This window comes from Paroedura picta, chromosome 2 (genome assembly GCF_049243985.1).
Source record: "Paroedura picta isolate Pp20150507F chromosome 2, Ppicta_v3.0, whole genome shotgun sequence".
Classification (NCBI taxonomy): domain Eukaryota; kingdom Metazoa; phylum Chordata; class Lepidosauria; order Squamata; family Gekkonidae; genus Paroedura; species Paroedura picta.
This window is the reverse complement of record NC_135370.1, coordinates 83,555,226-83,577,228: the sequence shown is the minus strand read 5'-3', so window position 1 is coordinate 83,577,228 and position 22,003 is coordinate 83,555,226. Positions and strand designations below refer to the sequence as shown.

General features: G+C 41.7%; 1 protein-coding gene across 1 annotated transcript in view; it reads right to left on the bottom strand.

Annotated features, from left to right (window-relative positions):
* Nucleotides 1-4,404: 4,404 nt before the first annotated feature.
* Nucleotides 4,405-22,003, bottom strand: part of CHKA (choline kinase alpha) — a 32,744-nt gene continuing 15,145 nt past the window's right edge. Inside the window, exons 4-12 of the mRNA XM_077321324.1 lie at nt 19,208-19,321; nt 18,665-18,798; nt 18,294-18,398; nt 17,381-17,439; nt 13,019-13,106; nt 10,880-10,988; nt 9,726-9,832; nt 7,516-7,597; nt 4,405-5,556 (exon numbers count right to left, since the gene is read on the bottom strand). Coding sequence (XP_077177439.1) covers nt 5,497-5,556; nt 7,516-7,597; nt 9,726-9,832; nt 10,880-10,988; nt 13,019-13,106; nt 17,381-17,439; nt 18,294-18,398; nt 18,665-18,798; nt 19,208-19,321 — 858 coding nt within the window. The 3' untranslated portion in view covers nt 4,405-5,496. The remainder of the gene's footprint in view (nt 5,557-7,515; nt 7,598-9,725; nt 9,833-10,879; nt 10,989-13,018; nt 13,107-17,380; nt 17,440-18,293; nt 18,399-18,664; nt 18,799-19,207; nt 19,322-22,003) is intronic.

The following is a 22,003-nucleotide window of genomic DNA, read 5'->3' as shown; positions in this document are numbered from 1 at the left end:
TTTTAATCTTTGCTTTTGACTCAGATGGAACTTTCAAGAACTGGCCAAACAGGGATGGAAGCCTGTTGGCAAGACTGTGTAGCAGAGAGCTGCAAAATATTTGGACATCAAAGACACAAAATAGACATAACCAGTTCTCACTCACTTTGGTTATAACTTGTAAATTGAATGTTTACTATTTTCCCCCAAGCTCCTTAGAAATTGGTTTTGCCTGGAGTGTGAAGCATTCATAGGTCTGGCAAAGCTAAGTTTAGAGAATGGAAGTCATATAAATTATATAAAACCAGTTATTACGGAACTAGAGGTAAAACCCATTGTATCTTGTAATACAGTGGTCCCCAACCTTTTTATCACTGGGGACCACTCAACGCTTGACAATTTTACTGAGGCTCGGGGGAGGGGGGGTAGTTTACTCCTCTACTCTCAACCACTGCCCTAACGCTCTCTGATTGCTATGGTAATGTTTAGACATCCCTTCAAAATAAGATACAGACACGCCACAACAATGAACATAAGGAACATTTTATTTTCATGGAAATTGTGATAAAGTGATAAACAATGGGAACCCTGAGCTTATTTCTCTGCAACGAGATAGTCCCATCTGGGAGTGATGGGAGACAATGACACCCGAAGTGTGTTGTAAAGGGCCGGGGGGGGGGGAGAAGGCGTCCTTCGCGGCCCACCTCCAATTAGTCGACGGACCACATGTGGTCCAAGGCCCACAGGTTGGGGATCGCTATTGTAATACAAAGGGCGCTTGCATGCCAGCTGCTTCCCCCGGCCCCTTTGCAGCACTCCAGGCGCCCCCCTGTGCCCCCCCTGCCTTCCCCCCCAAGGACTGGGCCTCAACGTGGGAAGCCTCCCCCCCCCCGAGGCCCCGGCTTCAGTGCAGTTCCATTCCTGGTGGCGAAGCCTCTCACCCTGACCCTCTTACCTCTGAGTCCGGGACGGGCCAAGGGACCAATTGGGAGCCGCGCACTGCGCAGCTCCCGATTGGCCCCAGACTGACACTCAGAGGGGCCAATTGGGAGCCGCAAAGCGGCTCCCAATTGGCCCCTTCGAGTTTTTATCATAGATTCACCCTGCCCCTTTCTCCGCCCACTTAGCCCTTTCTGCTTTATTACTACTGCTCCGGCAGGAGCAGTTTACAGATGAGGCTTTATAAAAATGCACAGAAAGACCAGCTGGTTGCACACCTCTGTTTTCATGCATGGGAAGCTCAGCTTATTTAGCATAGTTCTGTGAATTTCTGAATTTTGTTTTCAGAATTTCTCCAGGCATTTTTCGCCAGTTCCTGCTAATTTTTCCATTTTAGTCGCTTTACAATGGCTCTTAACCCCTCTCCCCCAATATAAGTTCAGTAGTGCTATTGTTTAAAGACATACATCCATTAAAAAATGGTATACCTTGTCTGCAAGGGCAAAAGACGTAACCGCCCGTCATATCCCCACTCAAGCCTTTCAACTTTTCTTTATTCTGAAAAAGTCCCTCAGGCTGGAAGGCTGTAAACCACCTTACCACCCCAATCACTCACTTTGAGACCAAACAAAGGCTGTGACTGATACCAATCAGGACCCTTATTTCCTGGATCCTATAGAATGACCTGTGGATCATCCATATCAACCTTTTTGTCACCGGGGTCCACTCAACACCGGGGACCACTCAACGCCTTTTACTGAGGCCCAGTGGGGGGGGGGGTAGTTTACTCCTCTACTCTCAACCACTGCCCTAACGCTCTCTGATCGCTATGGTAATATTTAAACATCCCTTCAAAATAAGATACAGACACGCCACAACAATGAACATAAGGAACATTTTATTTTCATGGAAATTTTAGCTCATGACAGTTAAACTGACAGTTTAATTCATGACAGGGGAGGGGAGAAGGCGTCCTTCGGGGCCCACCTCCAATTAGTCGAAGGACCACATGTGGTCCACTGCCCACAGGTTGGGGATCGCTATATTAGCAGACATACATTTCCTGAACTGGGAGGTGCTTTATGCCTAATAGCTTGATACACCACCTAACGTCCCACCAATTAAACATTAATTAGCTCTCAGTAGTCTAAAACCATATTGGTTTAAATAAGTTTTAAACTCTTAAATTTTAAATTACATAATATATTATTGTATTTTATCTGAAGTTACCCACCCTGAGTCTGATGACGGGCTATAAAAATTAATTTATTTTAAATCCCAAGACTTAGGAATAGTAATGAGACAAGCCTTAGCACTTCGCTGTTTTTACAGGGACATCCAAACTCTTCCTAACTAATTTTCTAAAGCCCCTCTTGAACTCTGTTCAGGATACTTTTAAAATTTGCTTGGCCAGAGCTGAGTGGGGAGGAAAGGGCAGAATATTCTCTCTCACATTTCCCTCATGCCTAGGAGGGGGTGTGGAGGGCAGGGAAGAGAGAAAGCAAAAATACAACCATGTCCAAGCCATGAAGTCACAGGACCTACTTTAGCAACACCTCCTGTAAGCAGAACAAGGAGTCCTCTTGTAGCAGACAAACAGTTCAAGAGATGGCTTATGAGGACTGGATACATCCCCCCTTTATTGAGTTCATTACTCAGGTCTACAGAAATAAAACACCTTTTACATTGAGTTGTATCCAGCAGAGTATTTCTACAGATGGTGTGTGGGGCAATAATATTTTGCTGGGAGAAATTATTTACATCAGTGGAAATTTCTGGTGGAGTTCACAGGTGCCAGCAGATGGTGCAATGAATTTTCAGGGTTAATAAAGATCACTATTTTCTAAATGCACTTTTGCGCTTTCAAGTTTTAAGCACATAGTGGCTACTTTCCTTCACTAATTTAGCTCCAGCTGCCCACTTTTTTCCCAGGCTGGAACCAATTTGTGCCAAAGAGTTATGGGCAAGTACTCAGTAGTCAGTACAAGCCTCTCATGCACTACAATCCATCTTTACAGGCATACTAGCAGAGTATGTCACCTATAAAACCTTCTAGATCTAGAGAAAAGCACTAAATTCTGCATTAATGCAGTTTTAAAATGCTTCTATAAATGTGAATTTTTAAATGCTGCTTGATGGCAATTAGAACTGATACATGTTTATTATGCTAGAAACTTGTTAGCTGATGTGACTTGCCATCTCGAAAGTATTTTGAGGAAGGCAGGACAGAAGAGTTGGTATTTCATAGAAGATTCTTCTAAGAATACAACTATGCAGAGAATATTCGTGGATATGATTACTGATTGTTAAAGCCTAGATTGTATAGTTGCTGGTATTTTTCCTTTTCAAAACCTCATAAAACCACAAACCAACCTGCTCCTTCAGTAAAAACTGTAATACCTCAACTTTGCAAATATGCAAAGGCCATTTTCAGTTTTCAAGATTTCGGGCATCAATAATGCAGCTGGATTCTCCAACCCCTGATCACACTGAGTAAGGAATTAGGAATCACTAGAGTGGTAGTGCCCCCACCTACTCAAGTAGAACACACAGGATGTGAAGGGGGACAGGCAGAACATCATCACAAAAAAAGGTCTCCCAGCTGCAACTATTTTGGCACTTTCAGTATTACCTCATATAGACTCCTTTTACTACCACAAAAATTAGTGTCAATACATCTAATTGCTTATTGTTCAATTCACCCCTCATTGATGTATTAATTTTGGTACATTTCATGGTTTGACCAATTTTTCTCAGCATTATGAATTTAAATTGCTGTTTTACAGCTACATAGTTGATTCAATACAAAGTGATAACTGAAGCAATTATCAAAAGTAAAGCATGCCAGGGAAATTAGGAAACTAGAATTACACAAGGTTAAATATGCACATCCTCAAAAACTAGCAAGGTTTATAAAATATGATCAGCTGAAAGAAAGAAGTCTTCCAGGGGTCTGAGGCATGTGTGTGGCAGTAAGTGCTATGGAGCCAGGGACATGGAAAATCAACCTGGTCATGTAAAATTCAGTGATGAACATAAGAGTAATTTGTTGCCTATGTGGTGTAGGATTTTATCGCAATATTTACCTCCATAGTTCATTACAGAGTTTCTGCTCTCAACTTTGGAGCCCAATGACTGAGAAATGAGTGGAAATAGAAGCAGATGGTTACAGGAGCAATGCCTATCAATCCTATAGACCCAGACATCACATGGACACTTACAAATTAAATTATGCAAAGGATTCAAAATAAATGACAGTTGACAAAAAGAGCTGCTAAGAGCATCATGAAAGTTCTGCCTTATTAACAAAACTTTTAAGTTAATAAACTAGGTACATCCTAGATCTGAGGGAAGAACTGCTACCAGAATCCTACGATATATGCAACTCTTGCTGTAATACCTACATTTCATTCCCTTCACCTACTGCATAGAGCAAAATTTAAACTGGTAATTTGTGCTGTTTATGAAGTGACACTGAAAAAAGTAAAGACTTTAAAAAATTTATTTGTACAATACATGTTAGCAGAAAGCACAAGTTCAAATAAGAATGGTCAAAGGATACATTTTCTAGAAGCTCTTAAAGGAACATAAATACTTGCTGTAGAGTTCACACATTTCCATTTTTTGCACAAGAGACATCCAGTTATCTGGCAGAACAAGTGGCAAGTCAGGGGTTTGAACAAGGAGCAGTATGCCCCCTACAAGGCACCAGCATGCCACAATTGGTCAAATGCATCCCTTGTACACCACCGCCCATTTCATTCAACCTACTTTTCTACCTTCAAGTCAGAGAGGCTGCTAGAGGAATTAAAGGCACTCAATCCCAGTGCTGCCAGCCCAGGGAACTTCTGTACAAAAACAATGAAATACTGCTGAGTTGTTGCTGGGCAGTCGAAACACATCCTCGGTGAAAGATGTGTAATGAGCTAACACGGAAGGCAACTCTTACATTCCCAGATAGAGATTTCACTGTATGACCTTATTCCATGAAGGTATTAGTTAGTGAAAGACACCTTCACCTGTGGGGAACAGAAGCCAGGGGCTTCTTTCTCGCTATTTAGCCATTATTAGTGTTAGTTGACCAGTAGTTTTCTTGGGATGAACTGCTTGACATGCCCTATGAGAATAGCAGCTCACAAAGGTTTTCAGCCAAGCTTCACAGTATATCAATTCTCCTTAAGCACATCGAGGGGTTCTCCCCATTAACTGGTAGCATGTACAATGCATTAACAGTATTCAATAAAATGCCTTTGTTAAAATACCCACAGTTAACACTGTTTGCTCTTCAAGTGTGGGATGGTTCACATTAAAACTGAAAGCTTCCCTCATAATACCGTCTAGATTAAAAAGCTTGATATTGCACTGTTATATTATACTCCAGCTGTCAATTCTCATTCCAGAGACTTATAAAACTGTAAAAAAGTAAACCTAGCCATTTTGTGCAGTCTTCAGCATTGCATCCGAGTAGTTGGAATTTGCAAAACCTTCATTACAACTACAGTAGCCTAAGCACAGTGGAATTTCTGCCCAGCTGCCTTCCTCATACAGTACAAACACTGATTGCCCCATCTTCAGCCTTCACACTTTGAGTTTCCTCTTCTGGTCAAAGTAGGCATCAAATCGTGAGAGTGCATAGTCCTAAATGATAAAATGGCACAGTTAAAATTACCAAGCCTGTTTGCATGCTGACCCAGTTTCAGCACACTTAAACAGAACTATAGAAACACACATTTCATTGACAAAACATTGGGAGCAGCCTTTCTCAACTTTTTAAATCCTGAAACATTCTTCAGGCTCTGAGAAACCCAGATGTGGCACGATTGTGCAGAATATGGTTGGGAAGCATAGCTGTGTGTACACCCACCTGGAACCCCTCCCCTTCCCAACCCCCTCCAAGCCCATCATTGGCCATTTTGGAAGGGTGTTTTTTTACATGACAATATATGGTCATATCATCTTATAATGTTTAACATATTTTAAAAAAACATAAAAAATTATTTCCCATTCATTCAGGAAACGCTTTCAGGGCTGACAAGAGACCCCAGGGTTTCATGAAGCCCTGGTTGAAAAAAGGGATGATTACCAATTATCTTAGCTTGATCTATGATCTAGTGCTTTGCTACTAAACTAAAGTATTATTAGAAAGTCAGAAACCGCTTTTGCATGCAGCTACATTAGTTAATCTCAAATGCTGTAATATGCAAGTGGGAGAATAAGTTTTATTTCCCACTCAAAATCAAATAGGTATAATTAACTAAAATATACTACTACTCTGTATTCTTAAATACCTGAAGCATCTGACAATTAGTGCTACAGCATTAATTTAAAGTTGCTGGACTGGTTAACCTAGAGCCAAGAATTCAACCATCCACACAATTAATGCTCAAAGCAGCATGTGATCATTATCACTTCACTCTCTCTCCCCCATCAGAAGTCAGAGACTGATCCAGATGCCCCTGCAGAGCTTCTGAAATGATCTATTTCTCAGTGGGATGGGTACCTCAAGGAGAAAGCAGAAAGTGACTCTCAGAACTTCTTTATCCCCAACAGTGCAACATTTAAACAAACTGGGAATTCCTTCATTTTAAGGGGCTTTGTGGAACAATTTTTGTTCTTGTTTAATCTGCTGTACAGCCACATGTCTACATGTAATCAAGAGCCTGAAGAAGTTCTACAGTTCTATGACCTATGTTTTGGTTCCTGAATTCTTACTTTTTTAGCTATAGCTCTAGCTTTACCAATGCTAGGAGGTGGATATAGTTCTTCTGAAGTGAATTTGTAGGTTATGGGAATTAATCATTTCTTAGTGAGTGAGAAGTCATAATGTCACAAAATCTGCACATGCAAATTTAATGATTAATCACCCACATGTTGTCTTTTGATTAACATATATTTGAGTAACTGTACTAATGATAATGCAGAGCTCTTTAAGATGTCAAACCAAAAGCTTAAGTATGGGCTGACTGGTTACTCAAGTAAGCACTGCACAAATAAAGATAGGCCTTGGAGAGGATGAAACTGGGACAATAGTAATCTTATTTGGACATAATAATTGCTCTCTTAAACAAGCTAATGGTTAAATCAGATGTCCCTGACATGATGGCAGGGTGTCTTCCAGCACATTTCATGGCAACCACCAAATGAAGTGAGTGGGCCCAGATGATGCTTTTATGCAGCAGGGCTTCTGACTTGACTGTGCAGATTTAATTATTATTATTATTATTATATTTATATTTATACCCCGCCTCCCCCCGAAGGCTCGAGGCGGCTTACATAAGAAGTTAAGAAGTTACTTTAGGAGCAACTGCCACCACAGCACAGGAATCTTCACTGCATGACTGAAAAATACACTGTCTGTATGCAAGAAACTTTTAAAAACAATAAGTTCATCTTAAAAGGCAACCTGTTAAGCATAATCTTCAACATCTCAACATTTCAGAAAGGAATGCATGACATCACAATGACATTTTTGGTTTGAAGCATTTTGTCATTGCATCTACTACCCTGTGTCAAATTTATAGAGGTGGCTACAGACACACACAGACTTAAAGTAAGACCACTGGTTTAAAGTGCTAAAATAGCATTATAATGACATACCATGTATCCAAACTCAATAGATGATATCTTTGCCTGTATAATGGACCACAAACCCCATAAGAAATGAGATGCAAGGGCAAACCTGTCAACAAAAACAATGCAATCTTTCAGTATCTAATATAAACTTTGTTCTTGCCTAGGCAGGTTGATTTTTTTTGTACTATACATATTTTATTCAGATTCTGAATGCTGGAGTTGTATGATTTACCTAAATCAGAATATGCAACAAAAATCCAGTTTGCTATGCTTCAGGGCTAGGAGGCCAACCCATGACAAGGGTCAAATGTTGTTGTCATGTGCGAAGTCGTGTCCGACCCATCGCGACCCCATGGACAATGATCCTCCAGGCCTTCCTGTCCTCTACCATTCCCCGGAGTCCATTTAAGTTTGCAAAGGGTCAAATAGTAAACTCAATTAGAACAAATATTCATAGCTATTAACTGTACCTCTGCTGTTCCTACTTTCTTAACCATATAGCACACCATGGTGGCAAGGTTCATGTAGTCCTAGACATCTAGAGAGCCATAGTTTGGCCACCCCAGGCATATAGGATGGAGTTTTGACATTGTGCTGAAAATGAACAGCTTAGCTAAGTAGCTTCAGCTAAGTAACCTGATGGTCCCCATTTTGATTTACTTTTTTCTCAATTCTCAAGTCCTTCCCCCTCCCTTGCTGTTACCTCACATGCCCTAGACGGACCCTTTTCATAGTGTGGGTGGGGAGTTAACATGATGGGTTGGATCCTGCTAGGCATAATTACAAGGACTGTGACTTGCCACGTTTCTTACCCTTCCCACCAGACATGGGACCCTCATGGACTAATAAATGTGGATTAGGAGGCTGTTGTTGGGGTAACAGTGTTAAACAAAGTAAATAAGGCAATGCTCTTGCACACCCTGAAGTGGCGCAGAGTGGTAAGGCAGCAGAAATGTTGTCTGAAAGCTCTGCCCATGAGGCTGGGAGTTCAATCCCAGCAGCCGGCTCAAGGTTGACTCAGCCTTCCATCCTTCCGAGGTCGGTAAAATGAGTACCCAGCTTGCTGGGGGGTAAACGGTAATGACTGGGGAAGGCACTGGCAAACCACCCCGTATTGAGTCTGCCATGAAAACGCTAGAGGGCGTCACCCCAAGGGTCAGACATGACTTGGTGCATGCACAGGGGATACCTTTACCTTTACCTTTAAAGGTTTATTCAGGAATTACCATACCTGATAGTGCAGAGGAGAGACAGAAATAGGAGCTGACTACATGCCTAACTAAGAGAGAGAGATAAAGTGGAACTGTAGCTTCTGAGAAGAAACAGGAAATTGTCCCTAAGAGTAGCAAGCTGCAGAAACACAAGGGATGCCACTTAACAGGAGAGAAGGTGCTGATCTCACGATCCTATCTAACAGTTTTCTTGCTGCCCCCTGCAGGGTCTTCTCCTCACCTTCTTTGTACACCAGACATTGCTTATTTCAACAAACAGAAAGGGACAAAATCAGAAAGGATGATTTTGTCTTCTTCCCTCTCCTCATGGCAGCCTCCAGATCAAGTTGTTGATTAGCCTATGTGGGTCCCATAAACTCAGGAATAAACTTTTTAGGATAGGAAACAAATGCTGGAGGAGGAGAATTTAGGATAACCATCAGTATCCTCCACTGATATATTGTGAGATCCTACCCATCCTACAGAGACTTCTGCCCTCTCCCAGCCATTGGCTATTATCCAGAGATGCAGAGGGGCCTGTCTATTTCTATACCAACATTTTTTACATCTGAAAGCAAAGTGAAAACAACTTCAGTTTTATACCTGAAGTAACTATGACAATTGCATTAAGACTGTATGTCCTTGATGCTGCTGAACCATTTCTGAATTCCTAGGGATACGCTGTTGGTTTTCAGTCCATTTTCTGGCAAACCTTCAAGGTGATCTGAAAAGCTAGGTAACTGTGGGCCATAGCAACTTTATATGCTCCCAAGCATTTGGAAAAAGAGCAAGTTGCTTGTATCCCCCACCACAGACTGAGTCTCTTCCCTGCTCCTAGAGAATAGCAATTTTTGTGTTAGCTAAATAGGACAAGGATTCACACTTCATGTTTACAGGAATCTCCTGGATCACTCTGAGAAAATGCTAGGCCATATCAAATACTACTTAGATCTGTTTTTAAAAGGTCTGAACAACTCACATCTTAATGTCTATAGGAACTGTATTCAGAATGAAAGTGTTTACCTGTTAACTTCGATCAACATCTCATCTTCTATTTTGGACTTGTCTTCATTGCTCAGATTTCCAAATCCATTCTGAGATGCAGCTAGGTAACTGGTGATGAAGTGGAGCTAAATGACAGTCAGAATGACAACTTAGCCAGCGACAAGTAATTTATTAGTATAACTAGTAAAAAAAATAGTCCGAGGAAGATTGCTTGCACTCGAATGCTCACACCTTGAATAAATCTTCGTTGGTCTTAAAGGTGCTACTGGACACTGATTTTATTCAGATAGAATGATAAAAAGGCAGACAGACAAAGAGAAAGAAAGAAAGACAAATAGAAAGACTGACAAACAGAAAAAGAAAGAGTGGCAGAAAGACAAAGACAAAAAGACAGGCGGAATATGAATGAATGAATGAATGAATGAATGAATGAATGAATGGCAGCTCCACCCCCCCCAGCCTCCCCATGGGCCAAGAAAGACAGACAGACAAAAAGAAAAAGAAAAAAAGAAAAAAAAGGCAGACAGAAAGGCAAAAGGAGGGAGGGAGGGAGGTGGGGAAGGAAAGGCAGCTTCCCCTCTCCTGTTTCTCCTGCCATTTTGCAAAGGCACTGCTGCCAGGAACTGGCTCCTGGCGGCACTGCCATTTTAAAATGATAGGAGAGGCTGGGGGGAGGCCTTCTCCCCCCGGCCTCTCCTGTCACTGTACAATGGCGCTGCGGCTGGGAGCCGGCTCCTGGCCATGGCGCCATTTTAGGTCCTTGGGGAGGCTGGGGGAAAGGAGGGAGGCGTCCCTCCTCCCCTGTCAGTTTGGCCCCTGCACTTACTTGCAGCAGTGTCAGCAGCCAGTGGCAAACTGGTGGCAATGCCCTGGCTGGGCGGAGAGTGGGCATGGCCTGTCCAAGGCAGGGCCCAATCGGGATGTACTTTGGGCCCTGGCTCAGACAGGCCACGCCCACTCTCTGTCCACTAAGCCATTCGCCTGTTATTTTAACAGCAAAGCGCTGTTAAAGATTCTTCAAGAGTTTCAATGCCTGTGCACAAGCTAACATCACAATACTAATTCAATGTAACAATGCTCAAAATTTAAAAGTATATTAAGATCAAATTTGTCTGAGATTCAAAGAGATTCTAAAGCACAGGTTCTCAAAGTAGTTGTACTTCATTACTTACCTGCTGCCTCTTTGTGGGATATTTCTGGAAGTTTGCCTTGAAGAATGGATATTTTTCATACACGTAGTCATACATCCATTCACAGAAGTGATTCCCAATGTCAAACCCCCTATAGTGAGAACATTCAATACTTAAGAAAAATGAACAAGCTTACATACATTTTAAAAACTTTACATTAAATTAAAATATCATGTAATCTCTTCTTAGAAATTTTGGCTAGAAATGTAGGTACAAAAAGCTATCTGACTAGTCAGATGATTGGTACCACCAATCAGCTATTCTTTGACATCAGGTATTAAGAGATCTTTTCAATGGAGATTATCAACAACTGGACTGCTAAACATACATATGTAGTGTGTTATCCATCACTGAGCTACAGCTCAACAGCATATTGATGTTACTTGAATCAAACCAAGGCCATTTTAGCTTCATGCTTGACTAGTAGGAGGTCTTTGAAGTCTACCTCTAGCATTGTTACAGGAAATCCAAATTTCAAAAGACTTGCTGAGTGTCCAAAATAACCTTCCTCATTGAGGTTGTATGGACAGCATCATGTTTCAGTCTTGTCACTCTACAGGTACAGTGCTGGCACACCAGGTATATGTGGTCTGTATAGATGCCTTGCCAGTGCTACAAATATAAGAACAGCCTATCACAATTTAAATAGCTATGATAGATTCAGCACAAGAATGTTTCTTTTACAAGACCCATGTTTTTAGGTTTAAAACCCTTTAATGGCACTAGGAATTTAACCTGGGACCTTATAAACATAGAGTACAAGCTATAGCACATATATTAAACAAGCCTCCACATTGAATTGCCTAAAGTTTCACTGCAGTTTGCACAATTTTGTGAAAAAATGAGGATCAGACCTGAAATTATATATTATTGTAAATTATTAATGAGAACAAGCTGTTAACTGGCATCAGTATTAAGTAGAAAAAATCCTACCCAATCTAAATATTTAATCCTGGGTTGATTAGAACTCTGGATGAGCTAGCTTTGATTCTTCTTAATGTCCCTACAATTTATGCCCAAACAGCATTTGCTCTCACACAGGGACATAATTTCAGAGATTTGATACCCATCTTATTAATGCGTTTCAGCTATGGCAAACCAACTATGCAGGTGAGCAGCATCCTAATACCAAAGTCTTGCACCATCCAAAGAAGATAATGTTTTGATTAGGAATGAGAGAAGCACTATCTATTGGGTCCCTTCCTACTAAGAAAGCTGTGTGTAGAGTTCTGCCATTTCTCTCTCTCTGAAAAAGAACTTTAAACTGATAAAATGAAATTCATGAAATAAAACAGCACCACTGTTCTTGAGTAGCATTTTTATGCTGCAACAGGAAGTTACTGTCAACACAGTACAGCAGATAGCTACTACAGAGGGGCTGCCAGTTGTGACAGCAACAACAGCTTAATCCCCAATCCTGAGATGAGAAAAGTAACTCTGTAGATAAGAGGAACAAGTTAAATGTCATTACTTTCACAAGCTCTGAAATCCAGGAATACCAGAGTCTGTAAAGAGTGGAAAAGTTCACCCACTTGATAGCTTATTTATGAAAACTAATTCACCTGTATTCTTGGGAAAACTGAAAAATGAGTGAACAATGAACCAAAAATGTTAAAAGTATTGTATAGTAACTGTTCCAATATCTTATTTGAATAGATGGCCAATTTGTGCAGATGTCTTTGATGCTATTTTCCAGTATAATTTCACAACTAAGTGAACAGATCACATTTTAGGGGGAAAATGAGACTATTGACCATCCTTTAGCTTTTTTTAAGGGAACCCTGGGAAAAGAGAATGTGACTAAAGTGAAGGGGTTTAACTTGTTTTATTACCTTTTTTCTGATGTAAGCACCCCATCAAGGCTCACTTACACCACTGTGAGAAAGTAAAGCAGACAAGTAGCTAGGTGGAAATTAACCATTTAAATGAGAAAGTGTTAGGGAGGAAAAATTAAATACCCCAGCCCCAATCCCCATGATGCTGATCCAATCACCCAGCTCCAATATGGGCCATCTTGAATCAAGTATAGGCAGAATAATATTTAGGCAACTAATTAAGCATGTATTAATCTGAAATGTTTCTTTTATTAAAAGCAAAAAAGGTCATGCAAAGCAAATTTACCTATAATTGTAGCTGCTGTACTCAAAGTCAATAAGCATTAGCTTTTGTTTTTCAGAATCTTCTCTGCCTTCAAGCAGCAAGATATTTCCTGGGAGAAGAAGAATAAACATGTGAGGGCTTCCAATAGCAGTTAAAATGCTTTATAGTCTAAAATTATAACATAATTACTGAAATATTCTGAACACTAAATGAGCAACTATATTTATTCATTTAAACTGTTAATAAAGAAGTGCACTCAGAGCTACTCTTATATAGTTGGGGCAAAATATGCTCCTTGCCTCCTGCTTAACCTGTTGAATCAAGGCTGTTTATGTCTACATATACACGTAGAATCCAGCCCATGTAGTTCAACCCCCTGCTCAAAGCAGGACCAGCCAAAACCATATCTGTCCAGTCATAGCTTAAATGAATTACATACCTTAAAGACTGTGTGTGAGGAGGAGCTCACCACCTCCTAAAGCAACCGGGTGCACTACTGAACTACTCTAACTGAATATTTTTCCTTTTATCCACACAGTTTATATCCATTACTATGGGTCTTATACTTTATTGCCAACAGGAATCGTTTCCTGCCCTCCTCCAAGTGACAACTTTTCAAATATTTAAAGGGGCAATCATGTCCCCTCTCAATCATCCCTAGGATGAACATTCCCAAGTCTCAGGTGCAGTCTGACTAATGCAGTATATGGTGGGACTATGACATCTTGCGATTTTGATATGATGCCTTTTTGATACGGCCCAAGACTGCATTTGCCTTCTTTACCACAACATCATACTGACTGCTCATATTCAATTTACAGTCCACAAGTACCCCAAGATACACTGCAGGATGCATGTTTCTTGGTTTTGTGACTCAGATGTAGAACTCTGCACTTATCCTTACTGAATTGCATAGAGTTCCAATCTTGAACTCTATCGTCTAGGGCAGTGGTCTCCAACCTTTTTCAGGCTGGGGACCGGCAGCAGCAGGGAGGGCGATTGCCTGGCCCTGCTTCCCTCTCCCCCCCTCCCACAGTAAGAAGCTTGCCGGGCCGCAAGCTTGTGGCCTGGGAAGTTTTTTACTGCGGGGGGGGGGGCAGGGAGAGGGAGCCGCGGCCCGGTGCCAGGGCCTTCGCGGCCCGACACCAGGCCATGGCCCGGTGGTTGGTGACCACTAGTCTAGGGTGTTCACTATTCCACCCAATTTACAGTCATCCGCAAATTTTAAGTCCCTACACCCCCTCATCCAGATAATTGGTAAAATGTTGAAAAATACAGGAGCCCTGTAGCATCTCACTGCTCAACTCCCTCCATTCCTATGAATCAACATTGACAACTACTCTTTGCATGCAGTTTTAAAAACAGCTCCCAATCTACCTAACCATCCAAAAATCCAGTCTGCAGTCCTTCAGTTTACTCAACAAGAACATCATGGGGAGCCCTTTCAAAAGCTTTTGAAATTCAGGCAAACAACATCAACTGAGTTCCCATGATCTAGTAAGCCCATCACTTGGTCAAAGCAAACCAGATTGGTCTGGCAGGACCTGTTGGAGACAAATTCATGCTGAGTTCCATGGATCACTAAGTTGTCTTTCAGATATCTGAAGGTCATCCCCTTTAATATCTGCTCCATTATCTTTTCCACAACAGAGGTGAGACTCCCTGGTTTTCTGGTTAATCTCCCTTTTTAAAGATTGGGATAACAGTCTTCTGGCACATCTCCAGTCCTCCAAGGGTTCCTGAAGACTATAAAGGCTCCACAAGCTCTCCAGAAAGTTCTTTGAGCATTCTTGGGTACATATCACCCAGCCCAGGGGATATGAACTCATCTATTGCAGCCAGGTGCCTCTCAACAATCTCTCTGTCCATGTCAACCCACCGCCACCACTCAGATGGTAGCTTGCCTACTACCGTCCCTAGATGTGCCCATATTCTTCTGAAAAAATGGGCAAAATAGGTACTGAGTCTTTCCATCCTCCTTCAGAATTTCTCCATCTTAATCCAACGGCAGGCATATTGCCTCATTTATCTTACATTTATTTTTCTTGTTATAGTGGCTTCCCTGGCTAGTCTCAGCTTTGACCTCAGATGGCTGACCTACAGTGCCTAGTAACTTGCAGAAGTCTGTCCTTCCCTCCATTTCCTTTTTAGCTCCTTCTGACATTTTCTGTTAATCCAAATAGTCTTCTTGGATTCCCTACAATGTTTCCATCTTTCTGGAATAGTCATGGCTTAAGCATACAATATTTCTTGTTTAAGGAGAGGCCACTCATCACTTGCTCTTTTCTCTTCCAGCATTCTTGCCCACAGGATGACTCATGTCAGAGTTTATTAAAATCTTCCATACAAAAGTTCAACATGCATGTCTGCTTACAAGCTTTCTTGCCCCCCCCCCTCCAAAAAAAAAGTTTTGGTTCATGGTCCAAGATGTCTTTAATTTTTGCCCCTGGCGAGCAACACATCTCTCAGACTATGGGGTCAGGCCTAACCATGTGATGTTCCATGCCCTTCAGCAATGAGCCACCAATGATCAACATTTTCTTCTTTCTTCCATTGCCATTTCCTCCTATCCTTTTTCATGCCATCTTTCATTTTGGTTCTTTCTCTGCCTGTTACTGCTTCCATCTCCCCTGCAAGAACCTGGAATCTATTCCTGAACTCCAATGGCTCCAAGTGCTGTCTTGCTTTATGCCTTCGAGCTCATGTTGTAGCAGTAATGGGAGGCTCAATGGGAAAATCAGTCCACCGTTCTCCTTTAGACTGGTCTCTTCATCCCTATGCAGGTTCCCATAGCTCCAGTCAATAAAATCCTCTCTTTCCTTGATATCATGCAGGTTTTTAAACCTCTAGGGTCCTAATCTTCTCTTCTAAAAGCCCTTGCACCTTCACATTTCGAACTGTGGATTCAACTGCTGGTCATACTTTACGATATAATGTATGGAACTAGCTTTCTTGCCACCTAAATCTTGCTGCCCATCTTGTCAGCAGTACTGAATGGAACAAGCTACCATAAATGCATAACATAAACGACCTGCTGTATAAAGTTGGTGGGGCAACATGGAACATAATTTTGATACAGCTGTGGTTATCTTGCACCTTATACTACTATATAGAGCACTCGATATCTAAAATCAGTCAACCATATTGAAAAAATACTGTCAATTCAAGTTTTTTAGTGTGAATTTATGCTACTCTTTTGAAAACAGATGGGGTAAATTTACACTTGAGTTGATTCATACTTCATTAGTTTTCCATCTGGGGTCTGCTTTTTGGATATTCTGCATGGTCCTGGCATTGCCCTAATCTTTTGGATTTCAAGAGCACCTCATTTTTTTGGGGTTGGGTTAAACCTACTAGTGTCTTCAATTACAATTTTAAAAAGAAATTAAAGACAAATAAAGTAAGCAGCAGCTATTAAAAATCCAGTGAACTTTAAAAGGCAGTTGTGGCTCTGCACTATCTCAGCTGGGGCTAGCTCCTCTTGCAGCTCAGTTTAAACTAGCGGTTGGCAGACCGTTGCTGCTGAGTAAGGGGAGAGGGCGGCCTGGGGCCCCACGCACTCGCGGCAGCCCTAGCGCAAATGTGCGTGCGCATCTGCGCCCAGCGGAGGCGCAAACACACACCCACGCAGCGCATCCATGCGAAAAACTGCCACGCGTGCACGTTTGTGGTCCCGCCGGATGCAAATGCGCATGCACGGCAGTCCGCGCGTGCGTGCTTGCGTCGCTAGCATGCTGGCCGCTGCAGCTCCCTCTACCCACCCCTCCAGGCTGCCAAAGCGGCCGATTAGCTTGCGGCCCAACAAGCTTCTCTTCCCCTCCCTCCCAAAGCAAGAAGCTTGCCGGGCCACAAGCTAATCGGCCGCTTTGACGGCCGATTTGCTCACAGCCTGATGAGCTTCTCGCTGCAGGGGGGGGGTCGGGAAGAGGGAGCCGAGGCCCGGCGCCGGGCCATGGCCCAGGGGTTGGGGACCACAGGTTTAAACTGAGCTGCAAGAAGAACTAGCCTATGATCAGTCAGAGCAATGGGAGTTGACAGCTCTGTACCACCTTGGTAGAAACAACCCAGAATTAGCCAAGGTAGTGGGAGCCGAGAGCAGTGCTGCTCTTTGTACAATGGTAGTGTGTCAGCATAATATTTGGCTGGTCTCTGGATATCGGACATGATGCAGACATCTAGAAAGTGAAGCAGCTGAAAGCTCAATTTAAATCAGAGGCTGGACCCATGCAATGTTGTACAATTAAGTTTTTTGCTTTGTGACATCACATATAAATGGGGTCTGAAATAATTTTTATTTTGACTAGTTATTATTAAGACAGACTAGAATTATTTTGTTGTAAGGTATAAGAAAAGAGTAACAGCTAAAAAATAAAATTAGGGTACCTTCTTGACAATCATTATGACAAAACACAACTGGTGATGGAGTACCTTCCAATAAGGACCTGGAAAAGAAAATAGTTCAGAATTAAACACCAGTTTGTCACCAGGTATTTATTTACACAAGAGGAGACTGTCAATAAACTGTAGTAGGTAGAAAGAGCAATGCAAAAAGGAGGCATATTTCCTTGCCCTAACAACCCTTCCTGAAGACAGGAAATCTCCCTCACACCCAATTGCCTTTCTCTATTATGGAAGCTCAGAAGTTCCAAACAGTGACTGCCACAAAGTCTCTCAAAACAAGGTCATTCCCTAGCAAGAACTGTTTGCTATGGCACATCTCGCCCCCACAGAAGGCAAGCTCTATGAGATCATTTGCTGGCTTCCATTGCCCCTGGGAACAGTGATGACCTGTGTGCTGACTCTGGTCAATTTAACCTGATCAGTATTAACCCTTCTTCTTTCATTTGCTGTGCAAGCATTATGTAGACACCTGGTGACATAATGGAAGCATTTGAATCTTTCCAAGCATACAGCAAATGTACAAGCAGTCCTGAATATCCTCATGGCTGTCCAATAAAATTGGATGTTAGAAATCAGGTATTCTTAAGGAAGAGAGAACATTCTGTTCTAATGTATTCAACCATCTGCCCTGGTACAAACCTGGGTTGAGACTTTCCATCCACCACAGCAAAGAACCCCAAGGGGTCTAATATTCAATAGAATCTACACCCAAGCAGTTCTCAGCTATAATGCAATTATAGCTGTACATATGTAAATCTAATAAATTTAAAGTGAGTCATTTAAAATTCCAGTTAAAGGTCCATAGATCCTTCATTTAAATACTACCAATGAAAGCATTTATGGTCTATCACATATTAAAGCTAGAAATCCAAGTGATAATAAACTAGACTAATACCGCAGGTTTTTCATTTCTTGAGGCAGGTTGTAACTCAGAATCTTGTTCAATTTTCTAATGCGTGATTCCCTGGTAAACTTGATTCTCATCACTTGGTTTAAGTACCTGTGAAAAATTATTTACAATTTAGTATTTGTAAACTAGAATGCTACCCCAACTACTGTTTTAAAGAACATTATGGTACTATAAAGGAGTATCTTGTCACCCTGAGATTAGCTTATGGAAAATGTTCCTACTGTACATAGTAAAGGGGTCAACTTCCATGAAATTCTCCTCACTGACCTTAAATAAGAGCTATTCTACTGAAAAAATTTGGCTGTCATGCTAAACTAAGATTTCTATAAGAGGATAGTAAAATTAAAGTTACTTACTTCTCTATGGTTCCAAAGAGCCATTTGGGTTCTTTATTAAAAGGCATTTTCATACCATGAAATCTAGCCATTTTCTCAGCTATTTCTGCTGATATATCAGGCAAGCCTAGTTCCTCGGTATCCAGCTTCCTACTCTGAAATACAACAGTAGAAATTGGGGAATGTCAAGTGCCTTTTTTTTTGCCAGAATCACCACTTTGGAATGACAAACAGCAACTATTAGCAAACTGGAGAGTAGGGCATGTTCCCAACTTTTTCTTGTATTAATACTCATCACTTCTATACACCTTAATGCTCATTTTCCCCACTGCTCTAAAGAAAATGAAGGGTACACAACAGTTTACTATACATACATAGTCAAGGGGAAAAATTAGCATCAGGAAGCAGAGACAATGGTTTATTCTCTCTGCCATATCTAATTGTAACATGAAATTAACAGAAGCTTTTCCTACTTTATTTCCCATATCTTAGCAATGCAGCAATGACCTGGTCATAATGAATTACAATATCTTCTGAACTACTTAAATCATAGTGGTAACTTACAGGAATAAATTCCTCCAATCGGCCTTGAGGAAAGATTCCATAGAGTTTTGGTCCAAGAGATCTTTCTGCAAGAATGGCAAACATAACACTCTCGAGAACAACAGCTTCTGCACCCTAAATAATACAAAACACTGCAGTTAGCACACAAGCTGTAATATAAGACATAAAAAAATAAATTATAGTTTGGAATAAACAATCTACAATACATACAGCTATCAATTAGTATAGTAGAACAGTGGTCCACAATCTTCTCGAGGCTGCGGACTGGCGGAGGCGGGGAGGGCGATCACCCGGCCGCGCATGCCGGGTGATCAACCATGCATGCGCGGTCACAAACGGGCACACGCGGGAATGCTGCGCATGCGCACATGCATGGAAGTGCCACGCATGGCGCAAACTCAGGAATGCCGCATATGTGCGGCCCTGCTTCCCTCTTCCCCCCATAAAAAGAAGCTTGTGGCCTGGGAAGTTTCTTACTGGGGAGGGGAGAGGGAGCCGCGGCCCGGTGCCAGGGCTTTCGATGGACCTAATAGGATGTTATAAGTGTACTCCTTTCCAAGTTTGCTTCGTCTTACCAAGGGTGCAATTAAAAGGAAGCTGATGCACTTATTGTCCACTTGAAATCCCACTAGCAACACCACTCTTAGATCACTTTCCTGGGAGTAAGACCCACTGAATGGACAAGCAGGATTTCAGGTAGACCTATTTTCTATGGACTATGTCCTTAGTTAAAATTACAAAATTAGTTTCACTGTACAGATGTAGTTTCACTGTACAGCAAAGAAACCATGAATTAAACTTGGAACTCAAAGTAGCTTAGAATAGCGATCCCCAACCTGTGGGCCGTGGACCACATGTGGTCCTTCGACTAATCGGAGGTGGGCCCCGAAGGTCGCCTTCTCCCCCCCCCCCAGCCCTTTATAACACACTTCATTGTTGTGGCGTGTCTGTATCTTATTTTGAAGGGATGTTTAAACATTACCATAGCAATCAGAGAGTGCTAGGGCAGTGGTTGAGAGTAGAGGAGTAAACTACCCCCCCCCACCGGGCCTCAGTAAAAGGCGCTGAGTGGTCCCCAGTGATAAAAAGGTTGGGGACCACTGAGTTAAAGCATAAATGCAAGAATTTCAAGTGCTTTACTGTTTCATGATTAGCTGGCAATAGACACGGTATATTATGCTATTTCTATGGACTTCAAGTTTCCAAAGGCAAAATCAATGTATGACAAAATACATTGTTTCAGATGACAGAATGTAATGGTTTTATAAAGGCAAATCATCCACCTACCACTACTTTAAGATAGTCTATTATGGACAATGACCAACACATTACTTATTTTAAGTTCTGCTTTGCTCTCGATAAACCAACTTGCTTTTAATATGAGAGTTGGTGTACTATAGCGGTCAGACTGGGGTCTAGGTCAACTGGGTTCAAATTTCTGCTCTGTCAAGGAAGTTTGCTGGATTTATCACAATCTCTCAAATTAACCCACCTCACAAGGTTGTTGTGGGGAAAAACAGAAGAGAGAATTATGGAGACTTATGTATAACTCATTTTGAAAACTTAAAACTGGAATACAGCCACTATAGATACAAAGTTGGTTAAAACGTATGACCTGGCAAAACTGACTCTGAAAAGGTTTTGGAGACTTTGATAGGCTTTAATACATTGGTTTCTATATATTTTGCAGCTGTATTTTTTAGGGGAAAGGATGTTCATAAGCACCATGACAGTGGGCTCTTATCTTACAAATATAGCCTACTGAAACTTCGTTTGAAACATATCCAGGATGAACATTTCACTTTCCCCTTCCTCATGGTTATCTATTTGACTTCCTCCATGTAACAAGGAGCTCTGATATTCCTCACTATTTATCAACATGAAGCATGTGCTGAAATGATCAAATAGGTAAATTATTGAGATGTTCAGGTTCTTAATATCTAATTCTACAATATTATACTTAATTATTCCGTTACATGCTATAATTTTCATGGAACAATATTAAAGTATCATCATCTACCACTATGCAATATACTATTATATAAATCTAAATCTATAAATCTATAGATATAAATATCACCCTCCCCGAAGGCTCAGGGTGGTTTACAGCAGGGGTAGTCAACCTGTGGTCCTCTATATGTCCATGGGCTACAATTCCCATGAGCCCGTCAGCAAATGCTGGCAGGGGCTCATTGGAATTATAGTCCATGGACATATGGAGGACCACAGGTTGACTACCCCTGGTTTACAGGAAACAGGAAAAAGATACAGATAACATATGGTAACAGCAGGTGATAACAACAATAACATTGTTAACAACAAATAACAATTAACATGATAATAACAATATCTAACAATATATAAATCTAAATAAATAAATAAATAAATAACATGAGAGAATAATGGAACTGTCGTGATCTGAGCCTCCACTGAGAGGGAGGCATCAAGTATCACTCCCAGGTTCCTGGTGGAGTGGGCCACTGTTAAGCTGCACTCCATCCGGATTGGGTAGATGCGCTTCCTTGCTTGGGCTTTTCCTGCCCAGCCACAGGACTTCCGTCTTTGAAGGGTTGAGCTTCAGATAACTTTGCTTGAGCCACTGCGTCACTGCTTCCAGGAAGCTGGCTAATGTTTCTGGGGGTGAGTCAGGGCGGGCATCCATCAGGAGGAAGAGCTGGGTGTCATCAGCATATTGGTGACAGCCCAGCCCAAACCTCCGCACCAGTTGGGCAAGAGGGCACATAAAGATGTTAAATAGAGTTGGAGAGAGAATTGCTCCCTGGGGTCTCCACAAGC